The following is a 17,590-nucleotide window of genomic DNA, read 5'->3' on the forward strand; positions in this document are numbered from 1 at the left end:
TTTTAGGCTGGGGTTAATGATTGCTGGGCGCGAGTGATTTGTGGTGAGTTTGCACGTGATTGCGGGGTTCTTGGCGTGGGAGTGACTGGGGGTGGGAGTTGTAGGGATGTGGATGGGGAGTATCGTGCTTTGGAGTATGAGTGGGATGTGTACTCGGGCCACAAAGGAAACTGGGGTAATGTCTCTGTAGAAACATACGCGGATGCGTTGTTGGAGCCCAATCGACACGAAGCATGGGCCTAAGTCAACCTCTGAACTGTGCTTATGACAGCAGTGAGCTTGTCACCAATAGAGGGGCGGCAGGACAAGCGTGGGACAATTGAATACAAAAAGCGTTCCCGTGTTGGTTGGAGGAATAACGGGCAATGGGTCGGTGATATGTGAAGAAAATCACAGAGATATCTCACCCTGTAGTGGAGTAATCTTTCATCCTCCCCAATGACTTGATGGTTTAGGTGTGGCGCATGTTTTATCAAGTAGCGCGTAGACTGACTAAAGGGTTTAGTGGCGATCTTTCCGTAGTTTTGAAAACTCTGCTATTACCAAAGACTGTGATAAGTAATTGGTATTTACGATATTTGAGAATTTTGAGAATAAGCATTCATGAGATGCGCTAGTACTGTCGCTTAATACGAGACCCGGGAGTGCCCTAGAAGGATACGTACACTAAGACCGCCATATTGCATTTTGTGAGACAGATACTTTCTATCCCTCTCTATTTTGCGATGCATCTTTCGGCCCCGTGGTCTGTGCTTCTAGAAGCAACGTGCTTGGGATGGTACGAGCCGGACATTTCACTCGATGTCAGCCGGACGATGCGGGTCCTGCCGGGGCAAACTCTATTCTCGAATTCTGAGATACCGCTGCCTGCGATGCGACGATGTGCAGTTCTTCATGTCACTGATGTCAGCACGTTAATGGTTCTAAAGGGGAAAAGACCGGCTCCAGATGAGATATAGTCTCGTGTCACGTGTATCTCACCACTCGTCACTCGCCTCTAGGCAACTAGGCAACTAGCACTGCGTGGGGTAATTTTTTTTTCTTTTCGGGGCGGATTTTCTCTGTATGCCTTTTCAACCTCATCTATGTTTGGACCTTGGTGTTCCTTTATGTAACCTATAGTGTTGGTGGCGTTTACAAATGTGCACTTTTGTCCCCAGCCGCGTGATGGATTGATTTTCTGATTGGTAGAGGGCTCTTTTCCCCCCTCTTTTTGTTTTACCATATGTTGCACACGAGACCCTTCCCCTTCTCGATGCAGGGCATCCTAAAATACCTACGCCTTCTCGCTAAATACGGCACACAGCAATCCCGAGGAATTGGCCGTATCTAGAATCTCTTGTCCCCAAGACCGGGATAAGGCCTACGACCCGCTTCCTCGATTCAGACAGCGACTGTTCAAACTTCAAACTCAAGTGCATGTCTTCAATCATGGCTTTTCAGCTCCTTTTGGAGTAGATACCGCCAAAACTCGAAAAATTGGCTATCTCCGTCCAGGGATTACCACTTGAATGATTGGTTGAATGGCATCGATCTGCACCAGAAGTTTCCCGTACAAGTAATTTTGATCTAGCCAATTTTTCGAGTTATGGCGGTAGTTCCCTTCGTGACACAATGGCTCGCGTACGTATTACCAACATCAAAATCTACGGATACTACGTTACACACAGCCTTGTCTTAATCCCAATTTGTACGAGGACATAAGAGATGCCCCCTCCCATCTCTCCCCTGACGGGAAAAATATTAAGGTCATCATTGCTAGTGTTGCTGGTCTGTTGACCCGGAAATATATTGTGGCCCTGGAAGATCGATCTGCTAACCTTATTTTCATGGGTAGAACGTTTGATATTTACCGTTTGTGTACACTCTTTCCTGGTGCTTGCGTCGCTGTGTTTGGCTTTTTTTTTTTGAGTGGTAGGTTATCTTTCTGGGGAAGGTCAGAGGTATGGTCTAATAAGGCTGGGATAGTTATTGCGCGCGTGGGCTTCTTTATTTCGAGCGATTAAACTCAACGGAGGATACATGTAGGTGCGTCTATCAGAGGTCCCTCCTGATCCCAAGTATCCAAGGCGCTGACGTTGGACCTGACAGCCCCGGGCAAACGCTACCACCCCAAACAATAAACTTCGGAATCCATACTACTAGGCGAGGTTTCACCACAGCAGCGGGACGATACCGACGACATGGTCAATTGGAACCCATTTACCACCTGCGCGTTTGATCCCTCGCTGGCCCCCGGCGGCTTCACAAACCATGGCGCATTCTACCCAGAACCACAAGGTCGTGGTACTGTAGGCCTGGTGTGGAGTTGTGTGATCACTTTCGGCATTTGTGTCTGGACCACAGTACATCCGAATATCCTTCCGCTAGGCTCGACGTCAAAGACTCGGAGAGTGTATAAGTTGATATTGATGTTTTTGGCGGCGTTTGTTCCAGAGATTATCATGATGTGCTCCTATTCCGAGTGGCGCAAGGCGGGAAAGATCCACAGGAGTTGGTGCAAGAAGTTTAATATCAAGCCGGGCAGCAAACAGGATCGGATGGGAATGCAGGGAGCATTCTTTGTACTGATGGGGGGGTTTACCGTCTGGGAATTCGAGATAGATGAGGATGAGAGCTTAGGAGGAGTGGGAGGAGGTAGTGGTGGCCGCACTTATTACACATCCACCTTGACAGCCCGGGGGTTCAAGCACTTTGTCGAATCTGGGCAGATCGCCGAAGACGCATTCGACAAGAGGAACATCATTGATAAAGGCAAAGCCAGTAACCTTGCCAAGATGCTCGTGTTTGTCCAGACCACGTGGTTCGCCGTGCAGTGCATCGCGCGCAAGGTCTCCTGTCTGCCACTCACCCTGATAGAGCTTCATGTCGCCATCCAGGTCGCCTGCGCAGTCGTCTCATCCCTCTTCTGGTGGTACAAACCACTCGACGTCGACCAGCCCATCAAGATCACCGTCGACAGATACCAACAACTCGAATGGCCGTCACCCGAGGCCGAGAGCAGCAAGTTCTCCAAATACAAAGTCGTCACCGAGCGCACGCGATGCGGCTTCCTCCGCACGCTGTGCCGCGCCCTCTATGACCTCCTCTGCAACGGCAGCGGCCCCGGAAAGAACATGGTCGTGATGGGGCTCCTCATCCTCTTCAACGGCGCCTGTCACCTCTTTGCATGGAACAACTACTTCCCCAGCACCATCGAATGGTATCTCTGGATTGTCTCGGCTCTGGCCGTCTGTGGTGGGGCTCTGCTCTATGCGGTCGTCCTTGGCATGAGTTGCTACGAGAACCGCTTTATATGCGCGATATGGGAGCTGCGCTTCTACGGGAAGCGCAGGAGCCTCGAGGGCCATCTGTGGACACGCCTCACATGGGAGCGGGAGCAGATCTGCGGCGGCAAGATGGAGGACTCGCATGAGGCACTGGGCTATGAGAGTGCGGCGGATACGCTTCCGTCCCATAACTCCGTCCTGGATAATTACAGCATGCTGGAGAAGACCACAAACTCAAAGTGGAAGTATGTGATGGAGCGCATCCTGTTTGATCTCTCGTGGCTGCTGGCGGCGGGGTACTTTTTGTGTATTGGGTACTTGACGGTGGAGAGCTTTTTGAGCCTCAGGGACCTGCCGAAGGGGTCGTATTTGACGCCGGGGTGGATCGATTATTGGCCGCATTAGCCTGGTGGTTGTGGTGGTTGTGGTGGGGGGTGGGCTTGATGTTGCTTTTGGGTTGGACTCGTCGTTTAGAGTTAATTTTGTTTATGGAGTGGGCTGGGCTGGGCTGGGCTGGGCGCATGGGTTGTAGGTTAGTTTTCGGCAATGTCTTAAATTGGGTTTTGGATTGGGAATGCAATGTAGGTATATCTGGTCTTGTAATTCGGGTTGTTGAGACGTATGGTAGAGATTTATCTAGCATTTACATACATGTACTTAATGAGATTACTATGTAGTCAGAAAAATCTGGCGTCCCTGAACGCATTTCCTTGAGATTCACCCACACTTTGATTGTATTTACAACCACGATATGTTCGCGCTAACTCCTCTAAGCCAGTTCCAGGGTCACCGAGTGATGGGCTATGACCCCTTAGAGGCCACGACTCCGTATTTTCGGCCCGTCTACGAAACAAGTTGACGATCGATCCTCAATAGAGAAACGCTGCATCCTGAATTGTGTCCGACGTCACCCCGTGTAGTACCTAAGCCGAAAGTTTTAAACAGCATCACAGAATAGTCCCGACACCACCTCGGTAGAATCTAGATACATATCCGGTGTGAGAGGGTCACTAGCAACCTACTAAGACTACAGGTTACTTTCCTCTAGCTAGCCCGGCAAACATTCGTTCGCTATATACTGCATACATAAGCTTATTTTATCCGCCAGGAATTCAGGAAGTGTCGACCAACTAGAGCTACATATACTCTGCCTCGAGTAGGTACGATGCGTCAAGTCGCGGCGTTGGCCAGCGTGCCTGAGCGCTCGAAATGGCATAGTGTGATTGACGGTTGTCACGATATTACAACCCTAACCCTCAGTTTTGTACCTCAAATAGCTATGCTAGCGAGATTCAGGCATCTTTGGTAGTATAGTGGTTAGTATACTCGCTTGTCAAACACAACTCGCGAGTGACCGGGGTTCAATTCCCCGCCAGAGAGACATTTCATTTTTTCTACCTTTTACATACACACTGTGATCTGAGATGTGTACGAGCTCTAAGGGTCGAGAGAGGTTGGGGAATATTTTTTATTGTGACTGGTAGAGGGAGCCTGCGGGGTGGTCGGTGCAGTTGGCTGCTAAGCGAGGGCATCGCTGCGACAGCTAGGCAGAGGCGGTTGTGGTGTGGTTGGCCCTCGATGGCGAGGAGAACCCTAACCCTGCGGCTCTGTGAGAAGCAGGGTTTGAATGCTAGGGTGGGCGGAATTACTCACGCTTAGACTTCCACGCTTTGTTCGGAGGTTTTTCCAGTGTGTGGGTAATAGGTATAGGGATATCAGGGCTGCGAGGGGATTGCGGCCTTAATTATGGGGGCTTTGTATGATATGTATTATTTACAGTCTCTTTTAATTCGGACGTCACTAGTGGGATATATAATCAAGGCGCGGTGACAAAGTCCTATCTACAGGTACTATCTACACTCCAACCCCGCTCAAAGCTCCCCCCCATTACAACAAACTACCCCCCCACTACAACAAACTCCTCTCCGCCTTCAACCTCGGAAACAACGTCTCCGCCGCGCCCCTCTCCACACTCCTCCTCATCCCCTCCTCCCCAAACCCATACCCCTCAAACTCCGCCAAAAACCAATCCACGGCCCTCCTCGGCGCATACGGAAAATCACTACCCCACAGCACCCTCCCCGGCGCCGCAAACCGCTCCAGTACGCCCAGCGTCACCCCCCCGGCGCTCAGCGCAACATCGAAATAGAAGCTCCGCGCGCCCTGCATGAACTCCTCACGACTCAGCTCCGCCCCGGGGAACGGGAGGAAGCTGCCGGGCCGCGCGGCGAGGTAGGGGAGGGTGCCGCCGGCGTGCGAGAGGATGATCTTGACGTTTGGGTGGCGGCGGACGGTGCCCGAGAGGAGGAGGTCCATTGCGGACCGGGTGGTCTCGTGCGGGTAGTCGATGACGGGCTGGGGCATGAGCGGGGAGACGAGGGCGGTGTCGGCGGCGTGGGTGGGGTGGACGAAGACTACGGCGCTGCGGCGGTCGAGCTCGGCCCAGATGGGCGCGAGGGAGGGGTGGCCGAGGTAGGTGTTGCCGGGGCCGTAGCGGGTGAAGAGGGTGACGCCGTCGGCGTGCAGGGTGTCGAGTGAGTGGGTGATCTCCGCGAGGGCGTCCGCGGTGTGGAGGAGGGAGGGGAGCGAGGCGAAGAAGCCGAATGTGCTGGGGGCGCTGTCGCGGATGGTGGCGGCGTGGTGATTGCAGGTGCGGGCGAGGGCGGCGGAGGCGCGGGCGTCGGGGATGATGCAGGCGCCTGGGGCGGTGAGGGAGAGGATGGCGGTGGTGGTGCGCTGGGCGGTCATGAGTTCTTTGGTGGCGTCGAGGGACCAGGAGGGGAGTTTCCAGCCGGAGGGGTCACCGCCGCATGCTTCGAGGGCTAGAACATGAGTTAGCACTGGGTGATAAGGTGGGGAGATTATGGCGGTGTATACCCTCTGCATACGCCGGGGGAATGAAGTGGTGGTGGACATCGATCTTGCCGAGTGATTGTGGCATCGTGGGGGAAGTATCGGAGTATAATTGATGAATAGAGATCTAGAGGCCGGGCTGATATCGCAAGAATCAATAGTTTTGAAAACCACAGGAACCCATCGACACTTTATATATATTACACGGACGCCCTCCCGAGATATTGTCAATGCCGTCATTACCGAGTGCAGGCATCCTGACATCATATGTCCAGATTATTGATCCGGCCGAGTCGTGCCCGAGCAGGCCGATATTGACAGCTGCTGCTTGCGATGTCTGCTGCATGCTGGAAGGGCCCGCGCAACAGTTGTCTGCTCTCGTCAACCTCGGCTCTCGAGTGATAGCGTGTGATTAAGCAGTCACGTGACCGGTTCTCGGCTTCCTTGTGCACGGAGGTGTCGCTCCGTTGATGAGTGCCTGGTTTTGGCTGGGCCAGGGCTTTATGAAGCAATGCGAGGTTGATGAATGATTGCTTCTATCGTTGGTAATGAAGAGGGAGAGGATGGTGAAGAGGGAGAGGATGGTGAAGAGGGAGAGGATGGTGAAGAGGGAGAGGATGGTGAAGAGGGAGAGGATGGTGAAGAGGGAGAGGATGGTGAAGAGGGAGAGGATGGTGAAGAGGGAGAGGATGGTGAAGAGGGAGAGGATGGTGAAGAGGGAGAGGATGGTGAGGAGGGAGAGGATGGTGAAGAGGGAGAGGATGGTGAAGAGGGGGAGGGTGGTGAAGAGGGAGAGGATGGTGAAGAGGGAGAGGATGGTGAAGAGGAAGAGGATGTATACGGTGAAGAGGACGATGGTTGGTTGTCCCCCGCCTCCGTCCTAGACATGCTCGTGTCCTAATGACAGTTCGCTACATGCAGGTACATGTAATAACCCGATGCCTGTATGCGTATGCATGTGCATGCCACACCTGTCTCTTGCCCAGCCAGCTTGGTAGTAAAGAGAGCGTGGATAATAGGCTCTACCAAGCATAGATATGTGCTACAACCTATCGTGACATACCACTATCGTTTGGGATGGGCGGCCAAGAAACTCTAGTGGGGTATTCTATATCCTGTATGTGTATTCTGGGGCCCGTGCTACGCAAGTACTACCTATATATATATATACACCCACACTCATCTGCGACGTCATGCATCTCCTTGTATCATGTCGGTACATTTAAACACCATCGTCCGCATCTGCCACGCTGAAAACAACCAAAAACCACAAAAGGGTGTCAAAGTGCACTTGGAGAACATATGGCAGCAACTCAGGACTATCGCAGCACTCCAGAAACGCTTGCGGTATGAGAACGGCCTTCCCCACAGTGTCGATAGTAAGGGCACATCTCCAAATGGTGCGGAGGATAGTCTGTCGGAGGAAAGCACAGGGTACAAGTCCTTGAAAGAGCTACAGCAGACCTTGAATTGCGATATTCATAGATTCTGCTACTCCAAAACTAAACACCGGGTCGAGAAATATCTCAGCGGTATCCCCGCTTTCTGCAATTACTACAAGGACAACAGGCTAATGCTGGATGTTGGTGATGTTTTGACGATGGCTATTTACTGTCTAGATCAGATTTATCAGATCGTGATGGAGACCAAGGAACCCCTTGATTCCGCGGGCATCCCGTACCTGGACTGGGACGATCTGGTGCGATGGTTTAACCTGCTGATTCTTGAGTACACAAACAACATGACGAAACTAATGGCCCGGGCCCGCTACATCATGGCTGAATGGAGCAGTCTGCCTGGGGTCAAAAGCGAGTCTATTTCCCACTTCATGCTCTCTTTTTTTTTACCCGACCTTTTTGCTTATCCGACTTTTTGCTTACGACACTGCAGACAATCGTACCCTGAACCAGTTTGACCTAGCGAGAGCGCTACAAAAACTGGTAACGCTAAGCTCCCACATCCAGGACTTGACAAACCTCGCATATTCCCCGCGACTCCGATCAATACTCGAGAAGGAACTAGAGGTCGTCCTCGTAGACCCCATCATGGTCCCAGCTCCAGAGCCATCCCTCGACGACATGAAGCGCGCGGTCCAGCACGCTTTCGCCCTGACCGAGTACGCCAAGGACCTCCGCGCCCATGGAGAGGCGGGAGAGGCTGCACTGCAGGCCGCCCTCGACAGGCAACTGGACCTCGTCGAAGGTGCGCTGGGCAGCCCGGCACCATTCACCGGTGTGCACGCCGAGTGCACACTCCTGATGCACCACCACCGGGAATCCCAAGCGCAACCCCCTAACGCAGCATTCATGCCGCCATTGCAGTATATTGCTGCCTTTAAACGCTCGTGTTTCTGTTGCTGGGGCACCTACAAGGCGTACGCGAAAGTGACCAGCCGCATCTTCTTGCTGCGCGGAGATGCGCACTCGAAGTTGTGTTCTCCCTGGTGGGCTGCAACTGATCGTTTTGGAGATGACGGGGTGGCGGTGGCGGTGAGGAGGGGCTTGTATTCGGGGCTGGTACAGTTGTATTCGGAGTATCTGGAGCGGGGGGATCCGTACAATTGCTTGATAGCGTCGAACGGGTCCGGGAGAGATGGGAGGATGGCGGCAAATGATACTGACCGGGGCAATGCTGTAGGGGGGGTTGATGATGTGGCTGGTACGGCAGTAAACGCAGTGGGAATGGGAAGGTTGAGGGGTGTATCTTGTCTTGTGGCCTTTGCCGGCTGTAGGGTTGTGGATATCTTTGGCCTGATGCAAGTATTCGGAATGTTCAGACATTTAACTAGAGCATTGAGGTTGCGCATGGATCCGGAGTTATGAATTACTCGTGTGTGTATTCTATTCACTCTATTAGTAGCGTGTCCAGATGTACATACTCTATAGCAGTCCTAGTAGAAGAAAATTAACCATGATAATGCTTCCTGACCACAACGAGGAAGATTATACTATTGAGACATATTTATAATTTGCTGATAAAAGATTTGTCTGTCTTGTTGTAAAATTGGTGAATCGTATGCCATATCGTCACTATCCTGCGTTTTCATATTTTGATAAATATCATAAAATACCAACTTATATATAAAGTCTTTGGTAGTATAGTGGTTAGTATACACCTTCTTTCCCGCTATTGATTCGATTTTTTGAAACTCACCACCAAGATTTTCGTTGCAACCACGTTACACGAAGCCAAAAGTCTTTAATACTTAGGCTTCAACCACCCTCACAATGCCAAGCCCCCCCCAAGACCTGCTAAATGTCATGGATAGTCTACGCCTCGCTGAACTGGATGAGGATGTCCTCTGCATCACCAACTCCAGTATCCTCGGAACCCAAGCTGCCGAGTTGCTCGCCCACGAAAGCACCTCCCACCTCGAGAGACTTCTCTTAACCATCACCATCGGCATCGTCAACCAAAACGCGATCCTCATCCGTCAGTTGGAAGAGCTCACAGATGGGCACGAGAAAACTGCCTCCCAACTTTCCACCATCGGTAACAAAGTGGACAGGGCTCATGACCGTATCAGCGCCCTCTCTAGAGTTGCCCCACCTCCACCAACGCCACAAGTAACCACTACCCCCAGAAACCCCCCTGCCGCACAGCAGACCCAGCGAAACGCCCAGCCGCAACCCCGCCCCCAGCAGCAGCCCACCAACCCCCCTCAATCCGCTACCAGGCCAAACAGAGCCACTACCCAACAGACCCGCTCATATGTCCAAGTCGCTCAAGACACTCTCCACCAATGGCAACAAGCCCCCCAGAAACGCACCCCCGCCAAGAAGCCCAAAGCAAGAGAACCAGGGCCAAAGACCTTGCCCGCCGTCCAGCGTCGCTTCTTCGCGACCAGACAAACACCTGAACCCATCGAATCCCCAGAGACACTGGCCGCCGAACTATCCGTCACTTTCGGAAAGTTCATGGCCTCCCAAAACCAAGTCGCCCCGGTCACCGCACTCACCGTCACCATAAACCAGAGAGGAGCCGTCACTGTCCTCCCAGCCCCCACCGTCCCCTCATCAGTCTACGCCCCATTCTTCGAAGCAATGACCGCAATTCTAAACAATAGGGTCAACGCTGAACACAACCCCTTCAATACCTTCAGACCCGCCCCCACAGACGTGGACATAGCCATCCACGGAATCCCCCTATTCGACCTCAAGACAAAAGAGGACCTAAATGCCAAGTTCCCTGAGATCTTCCTCCTCGCCTCCGGCATCGCCCCGATCGCTACTCGCTTCCTCCACCCCAACGATTCCGAACGCAACAGTAGGAAAACGTCAACCGTCGTAATTACAGTCTCAGCATCTGACGCCGCTCTAATCGGCCCCTCAATCCGCATCCTCTCCAGACCCCGCAAATGCACTGTCATGTGGTCCGCCTCTCCTATCACACAATGCAAGAAGTGCTACAAATTCGGACACCCTGAACAAGGCTGCAAACAAGAACACCACACTTGCCCCATCTGCGCAAAGAACCACACCAAACAGGAACACACCTGCCCCGCCAACTGCAACGGCCGCCGCTATGATAACCTCGGATGCTGCGCAGCAGTACGTGCTAAATGCGTAAACTGCGATGGCGCCCACGCCTCAACGTCCAACAACTGCCCAGCTCTTACAGCCCTTATTGAGAACAATAAGCCCAAAAGACCAGCCGCACCAACCACCCCAGCCCCAGCCACCAACCAGTCAACCACCGAATCACCCGAAACACCCATGCCGGATGCCAACTCAGCTGCCCCATTCACCCAAACTGCTTAATCAATGAGCACCACGCCTAAAGAAAACCATTCACTACGCATCATACAACACAACTGCAACAACAGCAATAATGTTCTCATCTCCCTCTTCGCCATCCCTATGATACAAACAGCACATGCGATCGCCATTCAAGAAACCCCACTATTCAAAGGGAAACCTCTAGCGGTCCCCGCCTTCACAGCAATATACCCTACCCCCACCTCCACAGACGACAAAATCTCCGTCTGCACCTACATAAACAACAACTTCCTACAGAAAAACTCATTCGCAAGCCCCCCCTCCCATAGAGGAGACATCATATCCGTCAACCTGTTCTGCCACACTGGGCCCAACACACACACCACAATAACACTCACAAACTGCTATAACAGACAGCTCAGAGATGGGTCCCGATCAATCCACCCCCTCAACATCCTACCCACCTCAGACAACCCGACAATCACTGTCGGAGACTTAAACATCCACAACCCCGCAACCGACCCCGCCAGAAACTTCTCAGCCAGAGAACTTAGACTCTCCCAACCATACATGGACACCGCCAGTCGAGCAGGCTACTCCATCCTCAACACCCCCGGAACCTATACGAGAATTTCCCTCAATCAAGCACATAGAAACGGAGTCATCGATATAGCTTTCTCCAACCACAGAGCCACGCCGCTTGTCAGGAAATGGCTCCCCCTCTCCAACTCCTCAGGCTCCGACCACAGGATTATAGCTATCTCACTTGCCCTTCCAAACTCAGACTTCGCCCCCTTTACCACCCCAAACTGGGCGCTAACCAACTGGAACCTCCTCTCACCCGCTCTCCAAAACACCCACATCCCCTCCTGCGACACCCCCTCGATGCTGGATGACTGGTTCGATAAATCACTTACCCTCATCACAGACATGGTCAAACAACATACACCCCCAAAAACCATCTCAAAATGGTCAAAGAAATGGTGGACCCCGGACCTCTCCCAGCTCCGAACCATTTTTCACTCAATACACAGAGCATTCAGAAAAGGCAGAGCCCCCCCCTCGGAGATGAAGGCAGCGCGCAACGCCTATTTCAATGCCATAAAGAAAGCAAAACAAGATCACTGGAACGCCTTCATCGCCAACGCCGATACAAAGGATGTGTGGAGACTGAAGAAAATGGCCAACAGGACGGAAGATAAGATTCCCACCCTCCCAAACTCACCCACCCCAACCCTCCTCAACAATAACCTCATCAACGCCTTCTTTCCCCCTCGACCAGAAGGCCCCTCCCCCTCCCCCATCCACTTCCCGAACACCCCCCTCATCACGCCCAATGAAGTTCAAACCGCACTGGGCCCCACCTCCAACCTCTCTGCACCCGGCCCAGACACCATCCCATATTCAGTATGGAAAGGTATCCACAGAGCCAACCCCCGCATAATTCCCGCCCTCCTCAACCCGCTCATCCAACATGGATACCACCCACTCTCCCTAAAAACCGCCAATGGAGTAATCCTCGCTAAACCAAACAAACCGGACTACTCCTCCCCTGCCGCATACCGCATAATCGTCCTCCTCCAGACCTTCTCCAAGATCCTGGAAAAAATAATAACACTCCGCCTGGCCGTAATAGCGAAAGCCGTAGGACTCCTCCACAACCACCAATGCGGGTCAGTCAGCGGCTTGTCCACTGGAGACGCAGTCACCACACTCATACACGAGACCAGAGCCATGCAGCTGGCTAAGCTCAAAGTCTCCACTCTCTTCCTAGACATCAAAGGAGGCTTTGACCATGTCCTCAAACAACACCTAGCCTCCACCCTATCAGCAAAACATACACCCCCCTACATCACGAACTGGGTCCTCTCCTTCCTATCTGATCGCTATATTACGCTGTTGTTTAAAGGATCCCCCAAAATCCCCACAGCCGTCCAAGTCGGAGTCCCACAAGGATCCCCAATATCACCACTTCTTTTCCTTATCTATATTAACTTCCTCCACCAACATGACCCCGCCCCCGGCATCTCACTCTCCTATGTAGATGACCTGGCCATTACAGTGGCCTCCCCATCATACGGGAAAAACATCGACATACTCCAGGCCCACTATAATAAACTTACAGCTCTGGCCTCCCCTAAGAACGTTACATTCTCGGTGGGGAAGACGGAGCTAATGCACTGGAGAACCCCACGCGACAAGTCCCCCACCTCACACCTCCCAATACTCCTGGACGGCCAAGCCTTCCAGCCCAGCCCCATAGTACGATGGGTCGGATATTGGCTCTCCCCCAACTTTAACCCCAACGCCCACTTCATCAGAAGAACGGCGGCCGCAAGAGCAGCCTTTGGCATTCTCAACCGCTTCTCCTCAGCAGGAAAAGGCCTATCACCCGCAAATTGCAGGAAAGTAGCCCTCCTCGCCATCCGTCCCATGCTCACTTACGGAGCCAATGTATTTACCCCAACGTCAGCGCTCCGAGAAATGAATACCTTCTGGAATGCAGTCCTTAGATGGACAACAGGCTGCTTCAGAGCCACTAATAACCGTGTCCTATCGGCGGAAGCAAAAGCCCCCCCCCTAATACTATACCTTCACTTCCTAAAGTGCAAATTCGCCATTAGGATCCTCCGAGCTTCCCCACTAGCAAACCCAGTAACGGGAAGGACAGACCCCCACTTCCCCACCACCCTTCGAGACCGAACCTTCTCACACACCGCCCTCCTCAGAGGCCGACCCAACCCGCCAAAGAAATGGAACTCCAGAGCGAAGAAAGGCGTAGCACATACACCTATTGAGCACCTCTGCTCCCTGCTCCTCCCCCTAATCGAGGAAGGGGTAGATCAAGGCAAGATGGCCCATAGAGCCAAGCAACAACTGCTGGATAACTGGTGTACCCATTTCCCAACCCCGACCTACTATACATATAGATTAGATACATCCCCCCTACCCTTCACACACCTTCACAAGTTCATCGCCACAAGAATCCACCAAATAAGATCAGGGAAAAGCTACCTACGAGCACAGCAATCCTGGATCAACCTACACACCTCGCCCAAATGCCGGAAATGTGGCCTCGAAGACGAGACCCCCGACCATGCCATACTACAATGCAACGCCTCTGCACTCACCCGCTCCCAAACCTTAGAAGGAGTTACATCCCTTGAGGAAATCTGGGACAACCACACCCTTACCCTCCAGCTAGGGGCCTACATCACTAAAACCAGAACAGGCTACCCGGTCAGCCGGGGACCCTCACCACTCGAATCAGGCTCAGGAACTTCATCCCCCCTCAGCTCAGTCTCATCCTCCTCTACGTCTTCAGCAGTTTTCATGGGCCCAATACCCACAGTCTACGCGTCCTAGTAAAGTCTCACTGAGAGCATAAGGCCAATGGCCAGAAGGATTTCACAGGGAAAGGCAACTAGCCCTCCCTCTAAATTGTTCATTGTTATTTATATGCGTTTATCTTTCTTTTGTTATATTTTATTTTTTTTTTGGAATTTTGTTTTTGTTTTATACTAGGGGGCGAGTTATAAGTTTGGAAAGGGGATAGGTTTCTTTACGCCATAGTTTATACTTTACGCGATCATTGTGTACCTAGAAACAGAAATTGAAATGATTTAAAAAAAAAAAAAAAAAATAGTGGTTAGTATACTCGCTTGTCAACCAACTCGCGAGTGACCGGGGTTCAATTCCCCGCCAGAGAGTTCTTCACAACCTTTTTCTTTTTTTCCGGGGTCAGATAGAAACCGGGGTTTGGGCTTTTGACGATCTTGTTACATAAGCATACAACAGCGCTAGATCTGCCAAGCCTCGACTCCGACTCCAACTCCGAAGAATGAGACCAATTGCAACTGAATGTTTGAATTTCTATTTTCAAGTGGATTATGGAGTTCAGTTTTCAATTTTACGTTTGCGCCCCTCTATGGATGTTTCTTTACCAGTTAGCCCAAGTTCGTGGCCTCAGCATAGAATCATGTACGTAACCGGAATTACTGAAATTATCTAGCAAAGTTGATCAATTATTTGACGTTGGAATATGTCAGTTATGAGCGTAGTATTCGTATAGAGTCATTTCCAGAATGCAGAAACATTGAATAGGCCGAAGCCGAGACCTTACAGTTCCAATCAAGCTGTTACTCACCGTTTTAAACCGCGCAGCTCTGCACTTAATTCCCAGGTGACGTCTGCCTGAATGATTCCTGATGTTGCATACATGTATGTTCCCCACGTAACAATATTCTACCTCCACCTAGCTTTACAATTCAACCACCCCTCTAGCTCTGCACCCGCCACAACGCATCCCTCAGCACCTCCACCCTCTCCAGCAGCGCCTCTTCCGCCCCTCCCAAAACTGCCGCGTTCGCCTGCACTAGACCCCCGAGGCCTGCCGTGCCCAGGTGGCGAAATCGCGGCTTGCGTTGAATTGGGTGTTGTTCAGAGTGATGCGGTAGGCATATTCGTCTATTCCCCGCTGCGTGGAGAGGTGTGTGGTGAGCCGGTTGTTTGCGTCTATCTGTGCTTGGAGTCGGTGGATGCGGTACCGGAGGTAGGCGTAGTAGGGGAGGTTGCGGATTCGTGCCATTGGGGGAGGTTTGCTAGTTATCAGAGGTGTGCCCCGCTCCCCGGGGGGGGGGGTGTTTTATGCGTAGATACATGATGTACGCACTTGGCGGTGGAACCTTTAGAGGACCTGATTTCAAGGGAGAGTGTCCGGCGTATGAAAGGGTACTGCCTAAGTACTGGGGCTAGAGGTAGCTTTTTGAAATCATTTTGAAGATTAGGATGAACAGTATTCAAGTGCGCTGGTTCTTAATTAATGAATTATCAATCAACCAATCGTGAGCTGGTTCTTGGGTCATGCGCAATTTTGGTATTCCCGTAGATGTTGCTACTGGTACGCAGACCGATCTGGGAGCCAGGGTATTTGCTGATTTCGCTCTGCGCAAGAAACCGGGGATTCTGAGTCCATCTTTTATTCTAGAAAGATGATTCTCTCCTGTATTCGATGGCATTGTGGAGTTTTCGATACTGTAGAAGACACGATGATATGATATAGATGCGCGAGGCGGTTGATTCTCTCGAAGCGGGTTCTAGGTAGTATTTACGTATGAGCTGCCGTAGGCCAGTCATTAGTTCAAATGACTACATGAGAACGACTGAGTGGACGACTTCCCATAAGCAATAGAGCGCGTTCTATCGCCCAATAGACCTGATTTTGTCTTTCTATCAAATAGAACCCGAGTGTCTAAAAGTTGTGATAGAGCACCATCTTTGAAGGGGGGAGGGGGGGAGGTCTATGGGATAGAACATTTCCTATCTGCTTAGATAGAACTTTGAGTACTTTCACCTTCCTTCTTCAGTTGAATAGGGGACTAACTAGGAAAAGTTCACTGTTACTATACCTTATCTGCCTTAGTAAATGAATAGAACAAGTCCGGCGAATAGAAAATCTCACTCGCTTATAGGAACCCGATCTATCTAAGAACCACCCGCTATTGCAACAGAACACGCTCTATTGCTTATGGGAAGTCGTCCAATCATGAGAACTCTTTACCGCCGCATACAGCCCTTTATGCTGTAAACTGCCCGATGCTGCGCCCGATTCTAAGTATTATTACTCGGTGAAGATTTCGGGTCCCTCAGACCTCGCGTTCTCGGGATAATGGTGTTTCTTACCTTTCTTTTATTTAGAGGGATAATATTAGAGTACGGTATAGGGTTCGTTCGTCGCTTGCCCAGGCATTTGACGAACAATTTAGTTTTGTTTGTCGATTGCCGGTGTTCGTGAGATGCCTACAACACGTATGAGCCGCCGTACAAGGCGATGTTGAAGTTACGTTCCCATACTGAATTTGGTTGTAACGCAGTGTCCGGTTAATTTTAGCAACTCTAATACGTGTGAGAGCCGAGCTGATGATCCTCTCAGCCGCATTTTGTAACCTGCTCTGTCAGTTGTCAGCTTAGATTTGATGCGCATTAGAAATCACCTAAAATGGAGATATAGATCTGTCGACTAACTCAGGGTGAGAAATCTGTAACCTTGATGGAGCTTGTCTGATATTGGGATGTAGCTACATGTAGATCTATCCTAACCGGCGCTATCAACAGGACATATATATACATCTTGACTCATGAAGCTTTAAGCATTACATGCATCATGCAGATTACCGATACGTAAAAAGCCTATTTCAAGCTCTGTAGACAAATTAAAAAATGCTCGTTTAACCAAGAAATCTCCCGTATCGAGATACTTTACCGCCCAGATGGGTATTGTTTTAAGACTTATTTTAGGCTTATATAAGCATGATATTTGTCTTTTTTGACGATTTTCTCTTATTTCTTTTTAAGGTCCTTATTAGGCTATGGTTTTGATAATCTTAAAATAATTTAAGGCTTAACGGGCTTGATCAGTCTTATCTAAGGTATTTTTGAAAAATAAGGCTGAATAATGTTTATTTGTGAGATCAGTATGATAGCCTGATAGGTATACTTTTACACTTATTCGCCATAGTGAATTTCGGATATGAAGTTTTTATTAATACTGAATTTAATATGTACATTGATTTAAGACAATTATTTCTCTCCCCGCCTACACACCTCCCTACCTGCCTACCCGCGTACCTGCCTATCGACCTAATTTGCTCAATTGGGTGCTCGATTTGGTGCTCTATTTGATGCTTGATTTGATGCTCTATTTGATGCTTGATTTGGTGCTCAATTTGATGCTCGATTTGGTGCTTGATT

At 50.8% G+C, this 17,590-nt stretch overlaps 7 protein-coding genes across 7 annotated transcripts; 5 read left to right on the forward strand and 2 right to left on the reverse strand.

The window, feature by feature from the left end:
- Positions 1-2,183: 2,183 nt before the first annotated feature.
- On the forward strand, positions 2,184-3,674 carry H6S33_010903 (uncharacterized protein; the record flags this gene model as incomplete). The annotated part of the gene is made up of 1 exon (XM_044842273.1): positions 2,184-3,674. One exon carries the CDS (start codon positions 2,184-2,186, stop codon positions 3,672-3,674), a length of 1,491 nt encoding a protein of 496 aa, XP_044696833.1.
- Positions 3,675-5,177: 1,503 nt separating this feature from the next.
- Positions 5,178-6,210, reverse strand: H6S33_010904 (uncharacterized protein; the record flags this gene model as incomplete). Its single annotated transcript, XM_044842274.1, has 2 exons — positions 5,178-6,091; positions 6,147-6,210. The coding sequence occupies 2 exons, from the start codon at positions 6,208-6,210 to the stop codon at positions 5,178-5,180; spliced, it is 978 nt and encodes a 325-aa protein (XP_044696834.1).
- A 438-nt stretch (positions 6,211-6,648) lies between these two features.
- H6S33_010905 (uncharacterized protein) lies at positions 6,649-7,023 on the forward strand (the record flags this gene model as incomplete). The annotated part of the gene is made up of 1 exon (XM_044842275.1): positions 6,649-7,023. The coding sequence occupies one exon, from the start codon at positions 6,649-6,651 to the stop codon at positions 7,021-7,023; it is 375 nt and encodes a 124-aa protein (XP_044696835.1).
- Positions 7,024-7,332: 309 nt separating this feature from the next.
- On the forward strand, positions 7,333-8,944 carry H6S33_010906 (uncharacterized protein; the record flags this gene model as incomplete). The annotated part of the gene is made up of 2 exons (XM_044842276.1): positions 7,333-7,912; positions 8,013-8,944. 2 exons carry the CDS (start codon positions 7,333-7,335, stop codon positions 8,942-8,944), a joined length of 1,512 nt encoding a protein of 503 aa, XP_044696836.1.
- A 405-nt stretch (positions 8,945-9,349) lies between these two features.
- On the forward strand, positions 9,350-10,200 carry H6S33_010907 (uncharacterized protein; the record flags this gene model as incomplete). The annotated part of the gene is made up of 2 exons (XM_044842277.1): positions 9,350-9,841; positions 10,189-10,200. The coding sequence occupies 2 exons, from the start codon at positions 9,350-9,352 to the stop codon at positions 10,198-10,200; spliced, it is 504 nt and encodes a 167-aa protein (XP_044696837.1).
- A 781-nt stretch (positions 10,201-10,981) lies between these two features.
- Positions 10,982-14,206, forward strand: H6S33_010908 (uncharacterized protein; the record flags this gene model as incomplete). Its single annotated transcript, XM_044842279.1, has 1 exon — positions 10,982-14,206. The coding sequence occupies one exon, from the start codon at positions 10,982-10,984 to the stop codon at positions 14,204-14,206; it is 3,225 nt and encodes a 1,074-aa protein (XP_044696838.1).
- A 434-nt stretch (positions 14,207-14,640) lies between these two features.
- H6S33_010909 (uncharacterized protein) lies at positions 14,641-15,428 on the reverse strand (the record flags this gene model as incomplete). Its single annotated transcript, XM_044842280.1, has 4 exons — positions 14,641-14,766; positions 14,831-14,848; positions 14,988-15,011; positions 15,222-15,428. 4 exons carry the CDS (start codon positions 15,426-15,428, stop codon positions 14,641-14,643), a joined length of 375 nt encoding a protein of 124 aa, XP_044696839.1.
- Positions 15,429-17,590: the final 2,162 nt, after the last annotated feature.

This window comes from Morchella sextelata (assembly GCF_020137385.1).
Source record: "Morchella sextelata strain SCLS chromosome Unknown scls_5, whole genome shotgun sequence".
In the NCBI taxonomy this organism is placed as follows: Eukaryota; Fungi; Ascomycota; class Pezizomycetes; order Pezizales; family Morchellaceae; genus Morchella; species Morchella sextelata.